General features: G+C 37.0%; 2 protein-coding genes across 2 annotated transcripts; both read right to left on the reverse strand.

The window, feature by feature from the left end:
• Positions 1 to 446: 446 nt before the first annotated feature.
• On the reverse strand, positions 447 to 764 carry LOC107915618 (uncharacterized). The gene has a single exon (XM_016844756.1). It carries the CDS (start codon positions 762 to 764, stop codon positions 447 to 449), a length of 318 nt encoding a protein of 105 aa, XP_016700245.1.
• A 4181-nt stretch (positions 765 to 4945) lies between these two features.
• On the reverse strand, positions 4946 to 5290 carry LOC107915619 (uncharacterized). Its single transcript, XM_016844757.1, has one exon. The coding sequence runs from the start codon at positions 5288 to 5290 to the stop codon at positions 4946 to 4948; it is 345 nt and encodes a 114-aa protein (XP_016700246.1).
• Between the last annotated feature and the right edge of the window lie 15346 nt (positions 5291 to 20636).

The raw sequence follows: 20636 nt of genomic DNA on the forward strand, positions 1-20636 counted from the left end.
ATGTAAAATTTTTGAATTCTACTGAATGTCTGTGTTAAGTTGCGTTTTGTCCGATAATGCCTCGTAACCCTAATTTATTTATGTATACGGGTTAGTAAGATGAAATCTCAGAATAATAAATTAAAATTTTAAAATGTTTGGACCAAATTAATGGTCTCTGGCTATTCTTGATTTTTATTTCCAAAATAGTGTTTCAATCTCTGTCCATTGACTTTGAACTTGTGTCCATCACGTAAATCTTGAATTGTGACTTCACCATAGGGAAATATGTTGACAACTTTGAATGGTCTAGACCAACGTGAATGCAATTTACCAGGGTGCAATTTAAGTCGAGATTTGAGTAATAAAACCTGTTGACCCTCGGTAAATTGTCGCTGCAAAATAATCTTCTCATGCCATCATTTGGTCTTTTCCTTATAAATTGCAGCATTTTCATAAGCATTTCTTCAAATCTTCTCTAGCTTGGTGATGTCCAACAACCTTTTCTTTCCAACAGCTTCATAGTCCATGTTCACTTGCTTAATTGCCCACATCGCTTTGTGTTCCTCTTCAACTAGAAAGCGACATGCTTTCCCAAAAACCAATTGGTACGGTGACATTCCCAATAGAGTCTTATATGTTGTCCGCAATGCCCATAGAGCATCATCTAATATGGAAGACCAACCTTTTCTTGAAGGATTCACAACCTTCTCAAGAATGTTCTTAATTTTCCAAATTGAAACTTTATCTTGTCCATTGGTTTGTGGATGATAAGTAGTGGCCATTCTGTGATTGACTCCATATCTCTTTAATACGGCTACCACTTGGTTGCAATGAAAATGTACACCCTGATCAGTAATCAAGGCCTTTGGTGTGCCGAAACCGGTGAATATATGCTTGTGAAAAATTTGAGCACTGTTCTTGCATTATCCTTTAGGACAGCAATCGCCTCCACCCACTGAGAGACATAGTCAATAGCGACTAATATATAATGATTTCCAAATGAAATTGGTAACGGTCCCATAAAATACATTCCCCAAACATCGAACAATTCAACTTCTATAATTGGCTGTTGTAACATTTCATTACGTCGGGAAATAGAACTGGTACGCTGACATTTATCACATTGATTCACAAAATTATGAGCATCTTTAAACAATGACAGCTGGTAGAATCTTGATTGTAGAACCTTAGCAGCAGTTCTTATACCACCAAAATGGCCTCCATAAGGAGTATCATCATAGTGTTTCAAGATTGAAAGCATCACTTTTTCTGGAACACAATGTCGAATGATGTTGCAATTGCATACCTTGAATAAATACGGCTCGTTCCAATGGTACTGCACTACGTCACGAAGAAATCTTTCTTTTTTATGATCCTTGATACTCAATGGGAGCTTACCACACACTAAGTAATTAACCAAATCTACATACCAAGGTGTTACATCGACAGTGAATAACATCTCATCTGGGAATATGTCGACAATTGGAAGTATTTTCCCGTCTTCGCTGCCAACTGTTAATCTAGACAAATGATCAGCAACTTGATTCTCTGACCCCTTTCGGTCTTTTATCTCGATGTGAAATTCTTGCAACAATAATATCCATCATATCAATCTTGGTTTTTCATCTTTTTTCGTAAAGAGATATCGCAATGCAAAATGATCAGTGAATATCGTAACTTTTGCACCGACAGGATAAGAGCGAAACTTGTCGAAAGCAAAGACTACAGCCAACAATTCTTTCTCTGTGGTGGTATAATTAAGTTGAGCCTCTATAAGAGTTTTGGTAACATAATAGATGGCGTGAAATATTTTTTCCTGGTGTTGTCCTAGCATTGCACCCGCGGCGAAATCAATTGCATCGCACATGACTTCAAAAGGTTGAGACCAATAAGGTACAACGAAAATGGGTGCATTGACCAGCTGCTTCTTAAACTGAATAAAGGCATCCAGACATGCCTCATCAAAGAGGAATTTTTTATTCTGTTCCAGCAATGAGCACAATGGTTTTGCAATTATTGAAAAATTCCTAATAAACCGTCGGTAAAATCCTGCATGTCCAAGAAAGCTACGAATATCTTTCACATTTATTGGTGGGGGTAATTTCTCAATGATATCACCTTAGCTTTATCTACTTGAATACCCTGATTAGGGATACGATGACCCTGCATAATGCCTTCAATTGCCACAAAATAACATTTTTCCCAGTTCAAGACAAGATAAGTGTCCTCACATCGCTTCAGTACTTTATCCAAATTGTCAGCGCAATGATCAAAATCATTCCCATAAACTAAAAAATCATCCAAAAAACCTATAAAGAGTCTTTGATTATATCTGAGAGTATTGCCATCATACACATTTGAAATGTCGTTGGTGCATTACAAAGACCGAAATGCATACGACGAAAAGGAAAAGTACCAAAGGGGCAGGTGAAAGTTGTTTTCCCCTGATCCTCTAGTGCAATAGCTATTTGGTTGTACCCAGAATAGCCCTCTAGGAAGCAATAACAAGCTTTTCCAGCAAGCCAATCTAACATTTGGTCAATGAAGGGAAGTGGAAAATGATCCTTCCTTGTGGCTGCATTTAATTAATGATAGTCCATACAAGCTCGCCATCCCGTGGGGATACGTGTTGGTAGTAATTCATCCTTATCATTACGAACCACTGTGATGCCATTCTTTTTTGGGACGCATTATACTGGATTCACCCACTTGCTATCAGAAATCGGGTAAATAATTCATGCATCAAGCCATTTTATGATTTCTTTCTTGACCACTTCCTCCATCTTCTCGTTTAACCTTCTTTGCAGTTCAATTGACTGTTGGCCTTCATTTTCTAACTTGATTTTGTACATGCAAAAAGGAGGACTAATACCTTGAATATCCGCAATAGTCCAAGCAATAGCTCATATGTGCTACTTGAGAATATGAGTCAATTTCTTTCTTGTGTTTCATCTAGTGTTGCGGAGACAATAACTGGAAGAGTATTTTGATCACCCAAAAGTATGCATTTAAGATGAAGAGGTAGTGGTTTCAAAATCAGAGTGAGAGCTTTTTTAGTTGATGGTTTAAAAATTGGAGTGGTTCTGTTGGTTAGGTCTAAAGATTCAATTTTCCATCTATGCTTGAATTCAACAGTACTAGCTTCAACTGTGCTATCACAATTGTCTATGGATTCAGCCTCAGATGTCATTGTAATTTCTTGAGCAAGGACTGTGCTTTGGTTGTTGAAATCTTCCTCAATCAAATCATTTAGACATCGACAGTACGACACTTTACTTTATCCTTGTGATGAACAGACTCAAAAACACTAAAGGTAACTTGCTCATCATCCAGTCGCATGGTGAGTTCACCTTTACAAACATCAATGACAGTTCGGCCGGTGGCAAGAAAATGGTTTTCCTAAGATTATGGGAACCTCATTGTCTGCCTCGCAGTCAAAAAAACAAATTTATCCACACAAACTAAAACATCTTTAATTTTCCCCTTCAGGTTGAGCTAAAGATCGATCTGCCAGTTGCAATGTCACTATAGTGGGTTTCATGTGACAAATTCCCAACTTTCTAAAAGTATATAGTGGTGTCAGGTTGATGCTAGATCGCAAATCGAATAAAGCTTTGCCTAAATACTGATTGCCAATCGAACATGGAATAGTAAAGCTTTCAGGATCTTTCAATTTAGGGGGCAACTTGTTTGTCAAGACAGAACTACAGCCTTCTGTGAGTGCAATAGTTTCAACATCAGTGCATTTTTTCGTCTTGGACAAGAGGTCTTTCATAAATTTCTCATAACTCAAAATTTGTACCAGAGCGTCCAATAAAGGAATGTTGATGTGCAGTTGTTTTAGTGTATGCTGTTGTTGTCGCTGTCTTTGGATATTCTAATTCTTTATCAAAGAATGTTGTGGTTGTATCTAATTTCGATTTGATTTTTTCTGACCTTGTTGTTTATACCTATAAGGATGCTGATTGTAGTTCTACTATTGTTGAGTATAATTCCCTTATCTTGGATTATAATTGCCCTGAGTATATGAATTCCCATATCTGAATGTCACAGCATTTTGTCCAACATTCTGAGTTCCCCAAAACTATTGGTGTAATAACTAGATAGAAATGAGATAAATTGTGAGGATAGAAACAAGATAGTTCCCTTGTCTTGGATTATAATTTCCCTTGTCTTGTTTTTTTTCTATTAATATCGGTGTAATAACTAGATAGAAACAAGATAAATTGTGAGGATAGTTGTCGAAGCAATTACTTGAAAATAATAAGATAAAGTATGCTATGGATAAATTGGGATCCCCAACATGAATCTTCAGTAGTATACTAAGTACTCATAAGGTATAAAAGATGGGTGATTGTCGACACAATAAAAATTAATGTATATCTTACCAAATGCTACTCTTTTATATAATCTGGGACTTAACCATACACATTAACCTCACCTTCCAATGATGGCAATATGGAACTATTAAGAACAATTGGACTAAATTCCTTTAGTCCTTACTCAACTTTCGCTGAAATGCTTATTAGCTCAAACTGTCACAACACCTTCCAGTGTTAGTGACTGCAATAACACTGCCTTCTATTATGTTCATCCTCTCACTTCTTCCTAAATAAAATCTACAATACAAAGTAAACAAAATTATTAAATTGATAAAAGGTAAATGAAATAACTAGGAGAAACTTAAAAATTGCTGAGGTGAAACATCTCAGGGGTCAATGGGCTGTTTGTCTCCATCCACATGAGCACGCCAATATTGTTTTAAATGTTGCCTGTTAACTTTAAATGTGACTCCCGTCTACATATCCTTGACGTCAACTGCTCCATGAGGGTATACTTTGGCTACTTCAAAGGGACTTGACCAGTGGGATTTTAGTTTGCCAGGGAACAGTTTCAACCTTGAGTTGAATAACATCACCTGTTGTCCTAGTTCAAATTGTTGTGGCATAATTCTCTTATCATGCTAGTGCTTGGTCTTCTCGTTATAAATTTTAGCGTTCCCATACGCTTGTGCCCTGAATTCTTCTATCTCATTTAACTCAAGCAATCTTCTATTGCCAACAGCTTTCCAATCCATGTTCAATTGCGTCACAACCCAGTATGCCCTGTGCTCTAATTCAACTGGAAATTGACATGGTTTTTTGTAGACTAGCTTGAATGGTGACATTCTTGATAGAGTTTTGTAAGCAGTGTGGTATGCCCATAAGGCTTCATCCAATCTTAAGGACCAATCCTTACAATTTGGATTAACAACCTTCTCCAAAATCTGCTTAATTTTTCTGGTGGAAATTTCAGCTTGCCCGTTCATTTTGGATGATATGCCGTGGTAATCTTTTGTTTTTCTTCATACCTTTGCTAAGTATTGGAAATGAGCTTGCAATAAAAAAGAGACCCCTCATAATTGATAATGTTCTTGTGCAAGAACTTCATCACTAACTTAGTGTCATTAGTAGATAGAGCTATGGCTTCTACCCATTTGGAGGAATAATCTACTGCCACAAGTATGTATAAATTTTCAAACGAGGTTGTAAATGGACCCATAAAGTCTATCCCCTAAACATCGAACAACTCGATTTCCAGAATATTTTGCAGCAGCATTTCATATCTCCTTGATAGGTTGTCTGTTCTCAGACAACGATCGTGTTTCTTATAAAATTCATAGGCATATTTGAACAAATTCAGCCAATAGAACCTAGATTGGAGTAACTTTGTTGTAGTTCTTACTCTTCCAAAATGCCCTCCATATGGAGCTAAATGACAATGTTGTAATACACTGTTCATCTCTTCATCAAGAATACATCTTCGAATTATTTAATTTGCACACTGCTTATATAGATAAGGCTCATCCTAGTAGTAGAATCTTGTATCATGCAAGAATTTCCATTTGCCCTAGCTATTCAAATCAGGTGGCAATAGTCCACTTACTAAGAAGTTTACAATATCGACATACCAACTCAATGTTGTGGCAACTAACAACTGCTCATCTAGGAAGTCTTCCTTAATAAGCTTGATATTGCCGTCTTCATTGCCAACTTCTAATCTTGATAGTTCCCTTTCTATCTCGAATCTCCAAATCAAACTCTTGCAGCAAGAGTATCCACCGAATCAGTCTTGGCTTTGCATCTTTCTTAGTCACCAAATACTTAATGGTGGAATGGTCTGTGTAAAGCATGACTTTGGTACCAACTAAATATGATCGAAATTTATTGAATGCAAATACCACTGCTAATAATTCATTTTCGGTGGTGGTGTAATTAAGTTGTGCATCAGTCAATGTCTGGCTTGCATAATAGATCGCATGAAATATCTTATCTTTCCTTTGCCCCAGCACTGCTCCCGTGGCATAACCACTGGCATCACACATGAGCTCAAATGACAATGTCCACTCAGGAGCTATTACAATCGATGCAGCCACCAGCAACTTTTTTAACTCTTCAAAAGCAAATAGACAAGGTTCATCAAAGATGAAAGGTTTATTCTGCTCCAACAAAGCACACAGGGGTTTAGATATCTTTGAGGGGTCGTTAATGAATCTTCTATAAAAATCTGCATGGCTTAAAAAACTTCTAACGCCCTTGACACTGGTAGGAGAAAACAATTTTTCTGTCACATCAATTTTTGCCTTGTCGACTTCAATTTATTGTTGCGATACCTTATGCCCTAGAATAATGCCTTCACAGACCATGAAATGATATTTTTCCCAATTCAAGACAAGACTCGTTTCTTTACATCTACGAAGAACCAATTTCAAATTTTTTAAACAACCTTCAAAATCATTCCCACAGATAGAGAAATCATCCATAAAGACTCCGAGAAAATTTTCCACCATGTCAAAAAATATTGCCATCATACACGCTAAAATGTTGCTGGGGTATTACATAAATCAAATGACATTCTTCTAATTCCAGATGGACAAGTGAAGGTTGTGTTCTCTTGGTCACTAGGAGTTATAACAATCTAATTATACCCCAAATATCCGTCCAAGAAGCAGTAGAAGGCCTTCCCAGCTAACCTGTCCAACATTTTGTCAATAAAAGGCAAGGGAAAGTAATCCTTTCAAGTTGCCTTATTGAGCTTGCAAAAATTCATACACAATTTCCATTTCGTGACAGTGCGAGTTGGTATAAGTTCATAGTTATCATTATTGACCACTGTGACACCTCTTTTTTGGGCACACACTATACAAGACTCACCAAGAGCTGTCTAAAATGGGGTAGATAATACCTACATCAAGCCATTTGATTATCTCTTTCTTAACAACCTCCTTCATGATAGGATTCAACCTTCTCTTTTGTTCAATAGAATTTCCATGGCAATCCTCCAATAAAATTTTATGCATGCATAGAACAGGGTTGATTCCTTTGATGTCGGTAATTGTCCATCCTAATCCTTTTTAGATCTCCAGAGAACTTCCAACAACTTTACCTCTTGATCGAATATCAACTCCATAGAAATAACTACCGACAAAGTGTTGTTTACTCCCAAATAAGCATATTTCAAATGCAACGACAAAGGTTTCAACTCTAGTGTGGGAAGCTCCTCTATAGATGATTTAGAAGGATTGAAGTTGTGAGCCGATAAATCCAAGGACTTAAATTTTTTTCCTAGTCTATCCACAATCTTTTTTGCCTCTATGAACTCACTGAATTCTCAAAAAGTCTCTGCTTCATTCAACTCAATCGAGTTTGTATCCCTACCTGAATTGCCTTGGTAAAATCTTGCAAACTCTTCTTCCACTGTTGTTTCTAGCAAACTAATGGCATGGCAATCTTCATTCTCATCAGCACATTTCAAGGCATCAATTACATTGAAAGTGATCTGCTGATAATTCACCCTTATGGTTAGATCACCTTTTTGTACATCAATCAAAGTTCTACCTATAGCGAGAAAAGGTCTTCCAAGAATAATCAATACATCTTTGTCAACTTTACATTTTAAAATAATAAAGTCAACTGGAAAAATGAACTTATCTACTCTTACCAACACGTCTTCAAATTTACTTTTCGGATGTGCATAAGATCGATCAACATGGGCATTAAGTGAATATTTACTCCTAAATCACATAGTGCTTTCCCAACATAATAATTTCCAATTGAGCATGGGATAATAAAACTCCTTAGGTCCTTCAGCTTTGGAGGCAATTTATTCGTCAACATAGTCGTGCAACCTTCAGTGAGAGTAATTGTTTCGAATTCTCCCAATCTTCATTTATTTGACAATATATATTTCATGAATTTCAAATAATTGGGCATTTGCGCCGACGTTTCTACCAACGATATGTTGATGTGAAGTTGTTTAAGGACATCTAGAAATCGTTTGAACTGGTGATATTGTTTACAATTGTAGCAGTTTTGAGGAAAAGGTGGAGGTGGTCGACCTTCAGATTGCTGAAATTGTTTTGTTGTGGCATTTCTATCAGAAAAATTACATGATTCTGCTTCAACAGTGCTCTATTTAGCCTTTTCAGTTACGGTGTGCTTTTGGGGTTGTTCTGAGATTTTTTTATAGTTGATGTCGAAACCACTTTTTTGAAAACAAAAAAAAAGTTTAGTTGTCGACCAAAAAAATGGAAATTGGAGTCACCACCGATCCTTTATCAAGGTGTGACCGGTTCACCAAAAGAAATCTTAGGTCTGCGAATTTTGAGAAAACAGGTTCGGGAGTCGGTTACGCACGAGGAAGGGTTAGCACCCTCGTGACGCCCAAAATTGGTACCGAATTGATTGTTTAATGTCTTAATGTCAAAATTTTGAAAAGATTTTAAAATACGATCCCATGAAATGAAAGCTGAAATAATTGAATTGGTTAAGTGGACGGACCCATTTCAAAGAAATAGATCGCCACACTCAGTGAGTTAGAGTGCAACAGTTCAATCTTTGAAGTTAGGTTCGTCCCTGTTTTAAATTTTTTTTAGACATGTTTTAAGAAGGATATTTGATTGTTTAAGTCAATCGAGAAATCAGAATCCAGTAAGTTAGGTTCAATTTCTCGAAATTCTTAAACATCAAATATTACCTTTATTTTAAAATCGAGATAACAAAATATCGTATCCAGTAAGTTAGGATCCAACATTTTGAAATCTAAAGAATTTTATTTTAAAATTGTACGGCTTAAATAAAATGGATACTTGATGATATAAATTCATCGAGAAGAATTGAAGCCGAGTAAGTTAGGGCACAATTTTCTCGAGAATTATTAAACACCAAGCTTTTTTAGAAATTTAATAAAACGATTATAATGTTTTAATGAAATGCAATTCTTACAAACAATATAATTGAATAGCAATATATAATGCAAAAGATAAATAGTAATCTAATATTTACATTAAAGAGCAACCAAACATATAATTGATCCATATTAATAACTAAACATCCAATAAATCAATAATCAAATTCCTAAGAATACATTGATTTAAACAATAAAAATAATAATTAATATGAAGATTTAAAAACAAATTTAAAATACAATAATAAGTTAAATATTAAAATAAGATTAAAAATGATGAATTAAAATATGAATTAATTTATCTAAAGAAAACATTTGAAGACAACATTAGATATGAGAAAAAAAATAAAATTGATAACAACAATTATGATAATATTAGCCAATATTAAAATGATATTGAAAATATGAATTATTGTAAAATTTGATTTATTAAAAGACTTTTGAAATCAGGATTAAATATGCAAAACATTTTTTGAAGTTTAGAACAATAATCAACAAATTTTAAATCGGGACTTAAATAAAATTATAATAATAATAAATTAAGACAAAATTAAAATACAATTGACTCCAAATATTGGTGTATAATCAATTAAAAAATAAACAAAAAAATAATTTGTTATATTTTGAATTATAATAAATTTAAACACTATATAAAATAAATGTTACAAGTAATGTTAAATATTATGATATACGAAAGTAGGATTTAATTAATTCAAAATTAAAAAAAATGAATTTGTATTAAATCGAAACCTGTTTCATCATTGAAGGACTAAACTAGCAATTAAACACTAACATCATAACAATCCAAGTCATCACAGAAACGACACCGTTGAAATTGGATCTAAATGAATACAATATCAAATATGCGATATAAATTACAAATGATTAAAGAAATTAAATCACAATTCCAGCAAACATGGAAGGACCTATTGAATAAATAGACCAATTGATCCATATGCGCTGTTCCTTCCCAGATCGGGTCACCATTCGGATCGGGTCTACGAAACGATGCCGTTTTAGTGCCATTGTATTGGCTCTGAATGGCGACATTTTAATTCTAGCATTTAAAACTAAAATAAACCCTAAAACCTATCATTTACAATAAACGAAACCTAAACTAAAGAAAAGTTCTGTGCCGTTCTGGGTATTGAGGATATTCAAGTGGCTTTCGAACCTAGCCCGTTCTCCGATGGCAACGAAGAGGGCTAAGATCTCATCACTAGGTATGTTTTCCTCTTTAATCACCTCTCTTCCTTCCCGATTTATGAACAAAAAAATAACCGAAAGAAAAGAAAGAACACGAATAATCAGTAAAGTGAAAAAAGAAAAAAAACTAGAAAATCACCTTTTTGGTATTTCAATTTTTGTATTCTGTATGCGTAATCCTCTTTACATCGTTCGAATGGCCTTTTTTATAGCCCGATTTACAAAAAATAAAAATGAAAAAATATAAATTACCCCTATGCTGTTATTTTTCTATTTTCTGTTGTTTCCGTGTGTGTTTTTTTCCAGATACTCGGCCAGCCTGGAAGTACGGAGGTGGTCGTACGAAGGGGTGCGAGGAACGGCTCAGAGGTGGCGCACGCACGAGGGCAGATCCTGTGCTTGATTGCGGCACGAGGGCAGGAAGCTGCTAGGGTTTACTGTTGTGTATTCTGGTATTGGGCCATTTGGGCTGAGTTGGCTATTGGGCTAGGGTGTATTGGGGTAATTCGGGTTAGGTTTATATTGGGTTTGTAAATGGACATTTGGGCTAAACTTTAATATATATATTTTTATTTGGAATTGGAATTGGTGCATCTTCAGAGGTATTGGAATTGGTGCTTCGATCCACTCCACCGCAACATCGGGGAGATAGGATTTGTAACTCATAACTTTAATCTGTTTAACTGCATTATCGGGGAAGTAAGATTCACCGTTGTGGCTTTAATTTGCTCTACTGCACTGGCTGAAAGAGTGAGATCCGTCGTTGTGACTTTAATCCTTTTAACTGCAATGTCGGGAAAGCAAGATTTACCGTTGTGGCCTTAATCTGTTCCACTGCACCACCTGAGAGGTAAGATTCGTAATTCTTCGGTCTATTCCACCGTAATCTCAGGGAAATAAGATTACTGGCTTCAATCTGTTCCGCTGTAATCTCAGGGAGATAAGATTTCTAGCTTCAATCTGATGCGATCTACTCTACTATAACTTCAGAGAGGTAAGACCCTTTATATTAATCCGCTCCATTGTAATCTCAGGGAGATAGGATTACTAGCTTCAATCTACTCCGATGTAATCTCAAGGAGATAAGATTTCTGGTTTCAACCTGATGCGATCTACTCTACTGTAACTTCAGAGAGATAAGATCCTTTATTTTAATCCGCTCCACTATAATCTCAGGGAGATAGGATTACTAGCTTCAATCTGCTCCGCTGTAATCTCAGGAAGATAATATTTCTGACTTCAATCAGATGCGATCTACTCTGCTGTAACTTTAGAGAGATAAGATCTTTTATTTTAATCCGCCCCACTGTAATCTCAAGGAGATAGGATTACTATCTTCAATCTGCTCCGTTGTAATCTCAGGGAGATAAGATTTCTGGCTTCAATCTGCTCCACTGTAACATCAGGGAGATAAGATTTACCGTCTTCGATCTGCTCCGCTATTGCTTAGGGAGACAAGATCTGTAATTTCCCAGATCTATTCTCTTGGGAACATGACCTATATAATGAACCTAATTATGCCTAATGATTAGGATGGAATGATCAAAATGAATCAAATGCTCCTAACTAGACATGTGAATAGTGTTTGCACGAATGCAGAGTTTTATTTTTTTCGAGAATGATCCCACTTAGGTTGTCATTACTCGAAATTTATCAAGGCTTTAACACTGACGTGCTACAACGCCTTCTCACTTGACCGGCTTTTCTGAAAAACATTTAGCCAGGTTGCCCCCCACTATAAACCTTAAAGTTTAATCCATTAGGGCGCACAATTTGTGCCATCATTCTCCCACTATAATCCAAGGGTAGAAATATGTGGCTTTTCCTCAATCCTCTCTTATCACAATTGAAGGATATAGGATCTGAATCGTTCTGGTTTGTTACGCCATTCTCAAGGTGTTGTACCAAAGACTTATGCGCAGATGAAGACTCTCTTCTCCGAGGTAACCTCTTCCTCTTGCCTGATGATCATTGCTTGCTCATTTATTTAAGCTTCGTCATTAACACGATATCTTGTCATTTTGTTCAATCAATGCATTTGACAACAAAATCCAAAGAGAAAGTCCAAATTTAGACTTTTCCTTCTCAAATTTTGAACTTCTAAATTTGGTGTGTTCTAAACAATAGTCCTGTTTCAGGTTCCTATATTATTTAGAAGCTTTTCAGAGTAATATGCAAAACTTCCTTTATGAAAGTTTTATTAGTCCATTAATCATTATTCCAATGCAACATGCTTGCAAAAATGGTCATAACAATGGATAAGAATAAAGTTAGTTCTGGGCATAGCTCAAAATGAATAAACTATCACAAATAGTGAAGAAGGATAATAAAGAAGTTGATTGGGAATGTATTTCTTGGAAAAGAAAAAAAGTATTCCAAGAACAACAAATTCAATATAAATAATAAGAGAATTGGGTACCCCAGATATCGCAGCTTGAACTTCTCTGGAAAACTTTCTGAAGAACATTTTGAGTTTGGCATGTGTTTAGGAAATCTACAGTGCTTTTTCGATGCCCCAAGATGTTGTCTACCCTTCCTTGTTGATTCAGGTATAACAAGATTACCACATGCCCGAAGATTCAAGTTGCTCTGATCGCTTCATGCCTCATTCTGATCAATATTTGAGCAGCCCTTTTCGGGTTTTCAACTCAAATCCCCTTTGGCCTAAGGTTCCCTTTGCGGGTTTTCTCCTTAGCCTCTCCATTTTTTTTGGAATCAAAGCGCCTTTTGCGGGTTTTCACTTTGACCCCTTTCCTTCAAGTGAAGTATTTCTTGACTGAGTCTGAGTTTACAGGATTTGACAAGTTTTTTCCATCCATCTCACTTAGAATCAAAGCTCCACCAGAAAAGGTCTTCTTTACAACATAAGGACCCTCCCAATTTGGCATCCATTTTCCTCTCAAGTCTTTTTGTATAGGGAGAATTTTCTTCAACACCAGATCCCCTTCGTGGAATTCTCTGGGACGAACCTTTTTGTTATAGGCTCGCGTCATCCGTTTTTGATACATATGACCATGTTGGATGGCTTTTAACATTTTCCCTTCTGTTAAGTTCAACTGGTCGTATCGAGACTGAACCCATTCTGCTTCATCCAATTTCAATTCAGCTAATACCCGAAGAGAAGGAATCTCCACTTCAATGGGTAAAACGACTTCCATCCCATAAACTAGCGAAAAGGGTGTTGCCCCAGTAGAGGTCCTAACAGATGTTCGGTAAGCTAAGAGAGCAAATGATAGCTTTTCATGCCAATCCTTGTAGGTTTCAGTCATTTTCCCCACAATTCTCTTAATGTTCTTATTGGTCGCCTCCACTGCACCATTCATTTTTGGGCGATATGGCGACGAGTTATGGTGACTGATCTTGAACTGACTACAAACTTCCGCTATTGTGCTATTGTTCAAATTCAACGCATTGTCAGATATGATTCTTTCAGGCATTCCATATCGACAAATGATCTCCTTTTTCAAGAATTTACTAACTGCTAATTTCGTGACATTTGCATATGAAGTAGCTTCCACCCATTTGGTAAAGTAATCAATGACCACAAAGATGAAACGATGCCCATTCGAAGCTTTCGGTGATATTGGCCCAATAACATCCATGCCCCACAACGAGAACGGCCATGGAGCAGTCATAATGTGCAGAGGTGAGGGAGGTACACGTATCTTATCTCCATAAATTTGACATTTATGACACTTCTTGGCATAGCTAATACAATCCCCTTCTATAGTAGACCAATAGTATCCAAATCTCATGATCTGTCTGACCATTGTAAAACCATTTGTATGGGTTCCGAAAATGCCATCATGGACTTCTTCCAGGATCTTTCTAGCCTCCACGGCATTTACACATCTTAACAGCACTTAATCTTTCCCTCTCTTGTACAACACTTAACATCTAAGACATATTCAACGGCTATTCTTCTCAGTGTTCTCTTGTCATTTTCTGTCGCTTGATCAGGATATTTTCGATTTTTCACATATTGTAGTATACTTTGATACCAAGGGTGATCATTTTTTCCCTCATCTTCAATATTGTAGCAATGAGCCGGAACTTCATATATGCTCATCTGAATAGGCTTCATGATTTCTAACTTGTTCACCTTAATCATCGAAGCTAGAGTAGCTAGTACGTCAGCCATCTGGTTTTCATCTCGTGGGAGATAACAGAAAGTAATGTCATCAAACTCGTCAATCAATTTAAGAACCAGCTCTTTATAACTGATCAACTTAGGGTCTCTGGTTTCCCATTCTCCTTTGAGTTGGTATATCACCAATGCGGAATCTCTATACACTTTTAGCACTTTGATTTTACGTTCAATGGCCGCACGAATACCCATAATACATGCTTCTATTCTGCCATATTATTTGTGCAATCGAAGTCCAACTTGCTAGCGACAGGATAATGATCTCCACTTGGGGATACCAAGACTGCCCCAATTCCATTACCTATAGCATTTGAAGCTCCATCGAAATTTAACTCCCAGATGTGGTCTATTCGAGGGTTTTCTTCAGTGTTTGCCACATACATTAAGTCCTCATTTGGAAAATCAAAGTTCAAAGGCTCATAGTCTTCCAAGGCTCTGCTGGCTAGAAAATCAGCTATTGCACTTCCTTTTATAGCCTTCTGACTTACATATACTATGTTAAATTCAGAGAGCAGAATTTGCCATCTAGCCATTCTCCCATTTAAAGTAGTTGATTCCATCATGTACTTTAAAGGATCCAACTTTGAAATCAGCCAAGTTGTATGATACAACATGTATTGCCTTAGTCTTCGAGTTGTCCAAATTAAAGCACAACACAACTTTTCAATGGACGAGTACCTCATTTCACAATCAGTGAATTTCTTGCTGAGATAGTATATTGCTCTTTCTTTCTTTCCTGTTTCGTCATGTTGGCCCAAGACGCATCCCATGGAATTGTCAAACACCGTTAGATACAATATCAATGGCCTGTCTGGACTAGGCAGTGATAGTATTGGAGCACTAGCCAAGTATTGCTTTATCTTGTCAAAAGCTTTCTAACATTCCTCATCCCATTCTCCCGGATTATGTTTCTTCAGAAGACGAAATACTGGATCGTATTTCTCAGTCAATTGTGAAATGAACCGAGCAATGTAGTTCAACCTTCCTAGGAAACCTCGGACCTCTTTCTAAGTGCTTGGAGAAGGCAGATCTCGTATTGCTTTAACTTTATCTGGGTCAATCTCAATCCCCTTCCTACTGACTATGAAGCCTAACAACTTTCCTGATCTGGCTCCAAATATGCATTTTGCTGGGTTGAGCTTGAGCTGAAATTTTCTCAATCTTAAGAATAATTTCCTCAAGACTCGGAGATGATCTTCTTCTGTTCTAGATTTTGCAATCATATCATTAACATAGATCTCAATTTCTTTATGCATCATGTCATGAAACAGGGTGACCATTGCCCTTTGATACGTTGCTCCCACATTCTTCAATCCAAAGGGCATTACTTTGTAACAAAATGTTCCCCATAGGGTAATGAATGTGGTTTTCCTCATATCTTCAGGATGCATCTTTATTTGATTGTATCTAGAAAAGCCGTCCATGAAAGAGAATAATGAGTAGCCAGTTGTGTTATCTACCAAAGTATCAATGTGTGGCAACGAAAAATTGTCTTTTGGACTAGCCTTGTTCAAGTCCCTATAATCCAAGCACATTCGTACCTTTCCATCCTTTTTGGGAACAGGGACGATATTTGCTACCCATTCTAAATATTTGACCTCTTGTAAGAATCCAGCATCGAACTGTTTTTTGACTTCCTCTTTTATTTTCAACACAATATCGGGTCTCATTCTTCTGAGCTTCTGCTGAACTAGTTTACAATCTTCTTTTATAGGTAAACGATGTACCACAATGCTAATATTTAGCCCTGACATATCCTGGTATGACCATGCGAAAACATCTTTGAACTCTCAGGATAACTCGATGAGGTCATGTTTTGTCTTTGCGGTGATATCAGTTCCAATTTTCACCTCTTTTCCTTCTTCTAGGCTCACAATTTCTAATGACTCCTTATGAGGTAGGATTTATTGGTAGGATTTATTTATCCTCTTGTTCCACCATTCTCAACAAGTCCAGAGATACACCACAGTCTTCGTCATTTTCAAAGTCATGAAATCCTTCCAAACACATGTCTTGCTCAAAAAGAGACTCCGTCTTTGAAACAACATCACTCATGTCATTGATATCTGAAGACCTATGGGGATAAACCAAAGAATATACAAAAATATATAAATTTATGAATAATTATTTGTACACTCAGGTTATAAATATAATGAAAAAAATCATTTGGAAGACAATCAATCAAATGGAAAATATTTACTTGCCTGGAAAGAATAAAAGAATAATTGCTCGAAATCAATGCAAAGACATATTTTATTAGAATAATGATATTCAGACTTAAGTCTATTTCACAAAGGATTTCTTATCATTCTTAGGCTAAAAACAACAAAAATGTTTTGAACATTACTCTGAATAAGCTCTAAAGACTACAGGTATTTCTTCTGCAGTCTAATAGTTTAGCTCGCTCCCAGGTTCGTAAGGGAAAATCCCCAACAAGGTCTTTCCTTCAGCTGTCTCTCTAGCATTGATATGAACATTTTCCAACATCTCTTCAATTCCTTCCCTTCTGGACACTCCTCGCTCAGGGTAAATAAACCCACCCGACAAAAAGGATTTAGATATGTGGGGGAAGGTCAAAGGCTCCCACTTGACTTCCTCTCCGCTTAAACGTACCCTTCTTCTCTCCTTCCTTTTCTCTACTTCTTTTCTCTTTTGTTTCATATCTGGCTTGTAACTTAAGCCAAAACAATCGAACTTTTCTTCAGCATGGGTGCTTCAATCCTTCCTTGAAGGTATTTTCCCAACCCTTTCCCTAGTGAAGCTCCTCTTCCTACCATCAACTGTAAACCCATCTCAGTAGTCTTGGATATCTTTGGTAGCGGAATTTTGTTTCCTTCAGTGATAAACGTTGCGTTCACAAATTCCAAAGACCAGAAAGAACATTCCACTGCCTCATCATTAGTCTCTACATAAGGTGTATCACCCATTACCATCGCAATGATATCCTCCTCTGCACTTATTGTTACCAATCTACCTCTGATATTAGCTTCACCTTCTGATGTAATGATGAAGGTACTACGCCTACCGAATGTATCCATGGTCTTCCCAATAAACAGTTGTAGGAAGGCTTAATATCCATTACAAGAAAGTCCACCTCATAATTAGTTGGGCCAATCCTTAATGGTATTTCAATTCTTCCTATAACCCCTCTTTCCATTCCATCAAATGCCCTTACTATATTCTGGCAGGCTTTCATATGTGAACTGTCCACAGGTAGTCGATTAAGAGTGGACAAAGGCAATACGTTCAGTGCGGATCCATTATCAATCAAAACCCCCGGTAATGTATCCCCCCGACATCGAGTAGTAATGTGTAGAGCTTTAGTAGAACCCCTACCTCTAGACGGTATTTCATCATCATTGAGGAAGATAAAATTGTCAGCACTTATATTGTTGACCAAGCGATCCAGTTTATTGACTGAGATGTCCTCGGCAACATATGTTTTGTTTAGTACTTTCATCAGTGCACTTGGATGTACTTCTGAACTTAGGAGCAAAGCTAATACAGAAATGCAGGCTGGCTGTTTGTGCAGTTGCTCCACAATAGTGTAATCATTGTGTTTCAAAAACTTCAGAAACTCCTTTGCTTCTTCTTCTTTTATTGGTTCATTAACCAACGGCTCAACCTCTACTGCTTTCCCTTTCCTTTGTTCTACCATCGGAGTCTTTTCTCTTGGCAATTCTGCTTGAGTGTCATAACGCTTCCCATTGCGTGTATAAGAACCCCTTACCATATTGCCCTTAACTTCTTTTCCTGGGATTGTCACATTGCATCCGTAATTTCACGGGACCATTTTGTCATCCTTATATGTGAAACATGACGGTTTCGTGATTACAATTTTTGGTGTTACCTGAACCCTAGCCTCATTACTCTTAAGGCGTGAGATAATGATCACAGGATGATTTATTTTCGGCGTCCCTGTTTCCGACTCTATCGCACATATGCTCCTCCTTTCTTTCGCATCTTCATAGAAACTCATCTCCTTGTTATCCATCATACTTTGAACCAAAGCCCTGAATCCCTCACATTCTTGGATTTCGTGCCCTGTTTTATGATGGAATTCATAATAATTTCTCATCTCATACCCTTCCTCAAAATCTGAAATAACTAACCCTCTTTTTTCCATCTCCTTCCAGACCCATTTCAATAGGGGTTTTACTTCAGCAATGTCAGTCTTGACTTCTTACCCCGTACCTTCGCTCAACATATTCACTCCTTTATCATCATGATTGGGCAATGGACCTTCAGTGCTGGGTGAGTCATCAAATTTGACAACACCCAATTTAATAAGTCCTTCTACAAACTTCTTGAAAGCGGTACAATTTTCTATTGAGTGCCCTGAAATTCCCGTATGATAGTCACATTGTGCATTCGTGTCATACCATTTTGGATACAGGGGTTGTAGAGGATTCAAGTAACGAGGAGCAAGAACATGTGCATTAAATAACTTCTAATACAGCTCTTTATATGTCATTGGAATGGGAGTGAACTGGGGCTTCTCAGTATTTTTCCTCATTCCCGACTCTTGTTTCGATGAGTCTTGTTGATTAGCAGCCATCTTCCTTGGTTGATTCACTGTAATTGATTTACTGTATGCGTTCACATTATTTACTTCACCTTCTCTTTTCTTTGAAGCTGACTTTTGTTTATTCTCCCCACCATCTATTTTTCCACTTTTAATAGCATGTTCAATCATTTCGCCATTCATGATTATATCCGCGAAACTCTTTGAGGCACTTCCTAACATGTGCGTGATAAACGGCGCCTTCAATGTATTGAGGAAAAGCATCGTCATTTCCTTTTCCAAAAGTGGTGGCTGAACTTGAACTGCAATCTCTCTCCACCTCTGTGCATACTGTCTAAAACTTTCGTTTGATTTCTTTTCCAAGTTCTGCAAAGTGATTCTATCAGGCATTATTTCAGATACATGACTGTACTGTCTCATAAAAGCCTGCGCCAAATCCCTCTAAGTGCTGATTTTGGTTTGGCTCAACTGGTTATACCATTTAGACGCCGCCCCAATGAGGCTATCCTGAAAACAATGTATTAATAGCTGATCATTGTTAATGTACCCAGTCATTCTCCTACAGAACATTGTAATATGGGCTTCAGGGCAGCTGGTCCAACTATACTTCTCAAACTCTGGCACTTTGAACTTATATGGGAGCACTAAATCTGGGATCAGACTCAGATCTTTTGCATCTATTCCACGATAACTTTCAAAGTTTTCTATTGCCTTAAACTTCTCTTCAATCCATTTCCATTTCTCCTCAAACTATTTTGGTAATTCTTCCTTTTCTTTATCCTTCACAGCTACTTCATCGAAGTCCGAGACAGCAAGATTAACCAGGTTTTCACCAGGGTTAGAACCTGATCCAGCTTGGGAGTTCATCGGTATTGGAATATCAGTTTGAAACTGCTAAGGCCTTATTGAAACAGAGGATCTACGCGGATGCACCCCAGTCTGAACCTGTGCCTACAGAGGCGTAAAGCCTAGAGGATAGGTGGGTCTATTCTTGTCTTCTTCTTCATCATTAATCATAGCACTTTTCCCATTATTTATTCCTTTTAGTTATTGCATCAGCTCAGTCATCATGTCCTTTTGAGACTCTAGCATCTTCTGTGTCATGTCATGTTGAATCTTTTCCGTTTGTTCTTTCATTTGCATCTGCAACTGATCTTGCATCTCCTTCTGAAGTCGCTCTAACTTTTCCAACCTTTGGTCCATAATTTTTGACTTAGTGCGAGTACCGTAACGCTGTTTGGTTGATGAGTTTTTACCGGTTTCCAAATTAACTGAAGCACAATTTTAACCAATTAAAACCCTTTTTAATAATTTTGAATGCATATGATGACATGTAATGCAAATGCATGAAATGAATGCAAAAAAGAGCGTCAATTCTGATTCAATTTCTTTTTAGAAAACTTTATTGATAAACAAAATTCTTTACATAAAATGGATTACAGGTATCGCTTTACCCTAATGCTCAGAGCTCTAACTTCTTTTAACAATAAAGCTAACTCCTGACCCCGGTCCGATTCTAGATCATACTTTACACTTAAAACGTCAGCCTGA

Source organism: Gossypium hirsutum, chromosome D10 (genome assembly GCF_007990345.1).
Source record: "Gossypium hirsutum isolate 1008001.06 chromosome D10, Gossypium_hirsutum_v2.1, whole genome shotgun sequence".
NCBI classification, from domain to species: domain Eukaryota; kingdom Viridiplantae; phylum Streptophyta; class Magnoliopsida; order Malvales; family Malvaceae; genus Gossypium; species Gossypium hirsutum.

What these genes read in the sequence shown, in the direction of transcription:
- LOC107915618 (XM_016844756.1), bottom strand. Translation starts at nt 764, where the DNA reads ATGGCCACTACTTATCATCCACAAACCAATGGACAAGATAAAGTTTCA.
- LOC107915619 (XM_016844757.1), bottom strand. Translation starts at nt 5,290, where the DNA reads ATGAACGGGCAAGCTGAAATTTCCACCAGAAAAATTAAGCAGATTTTG.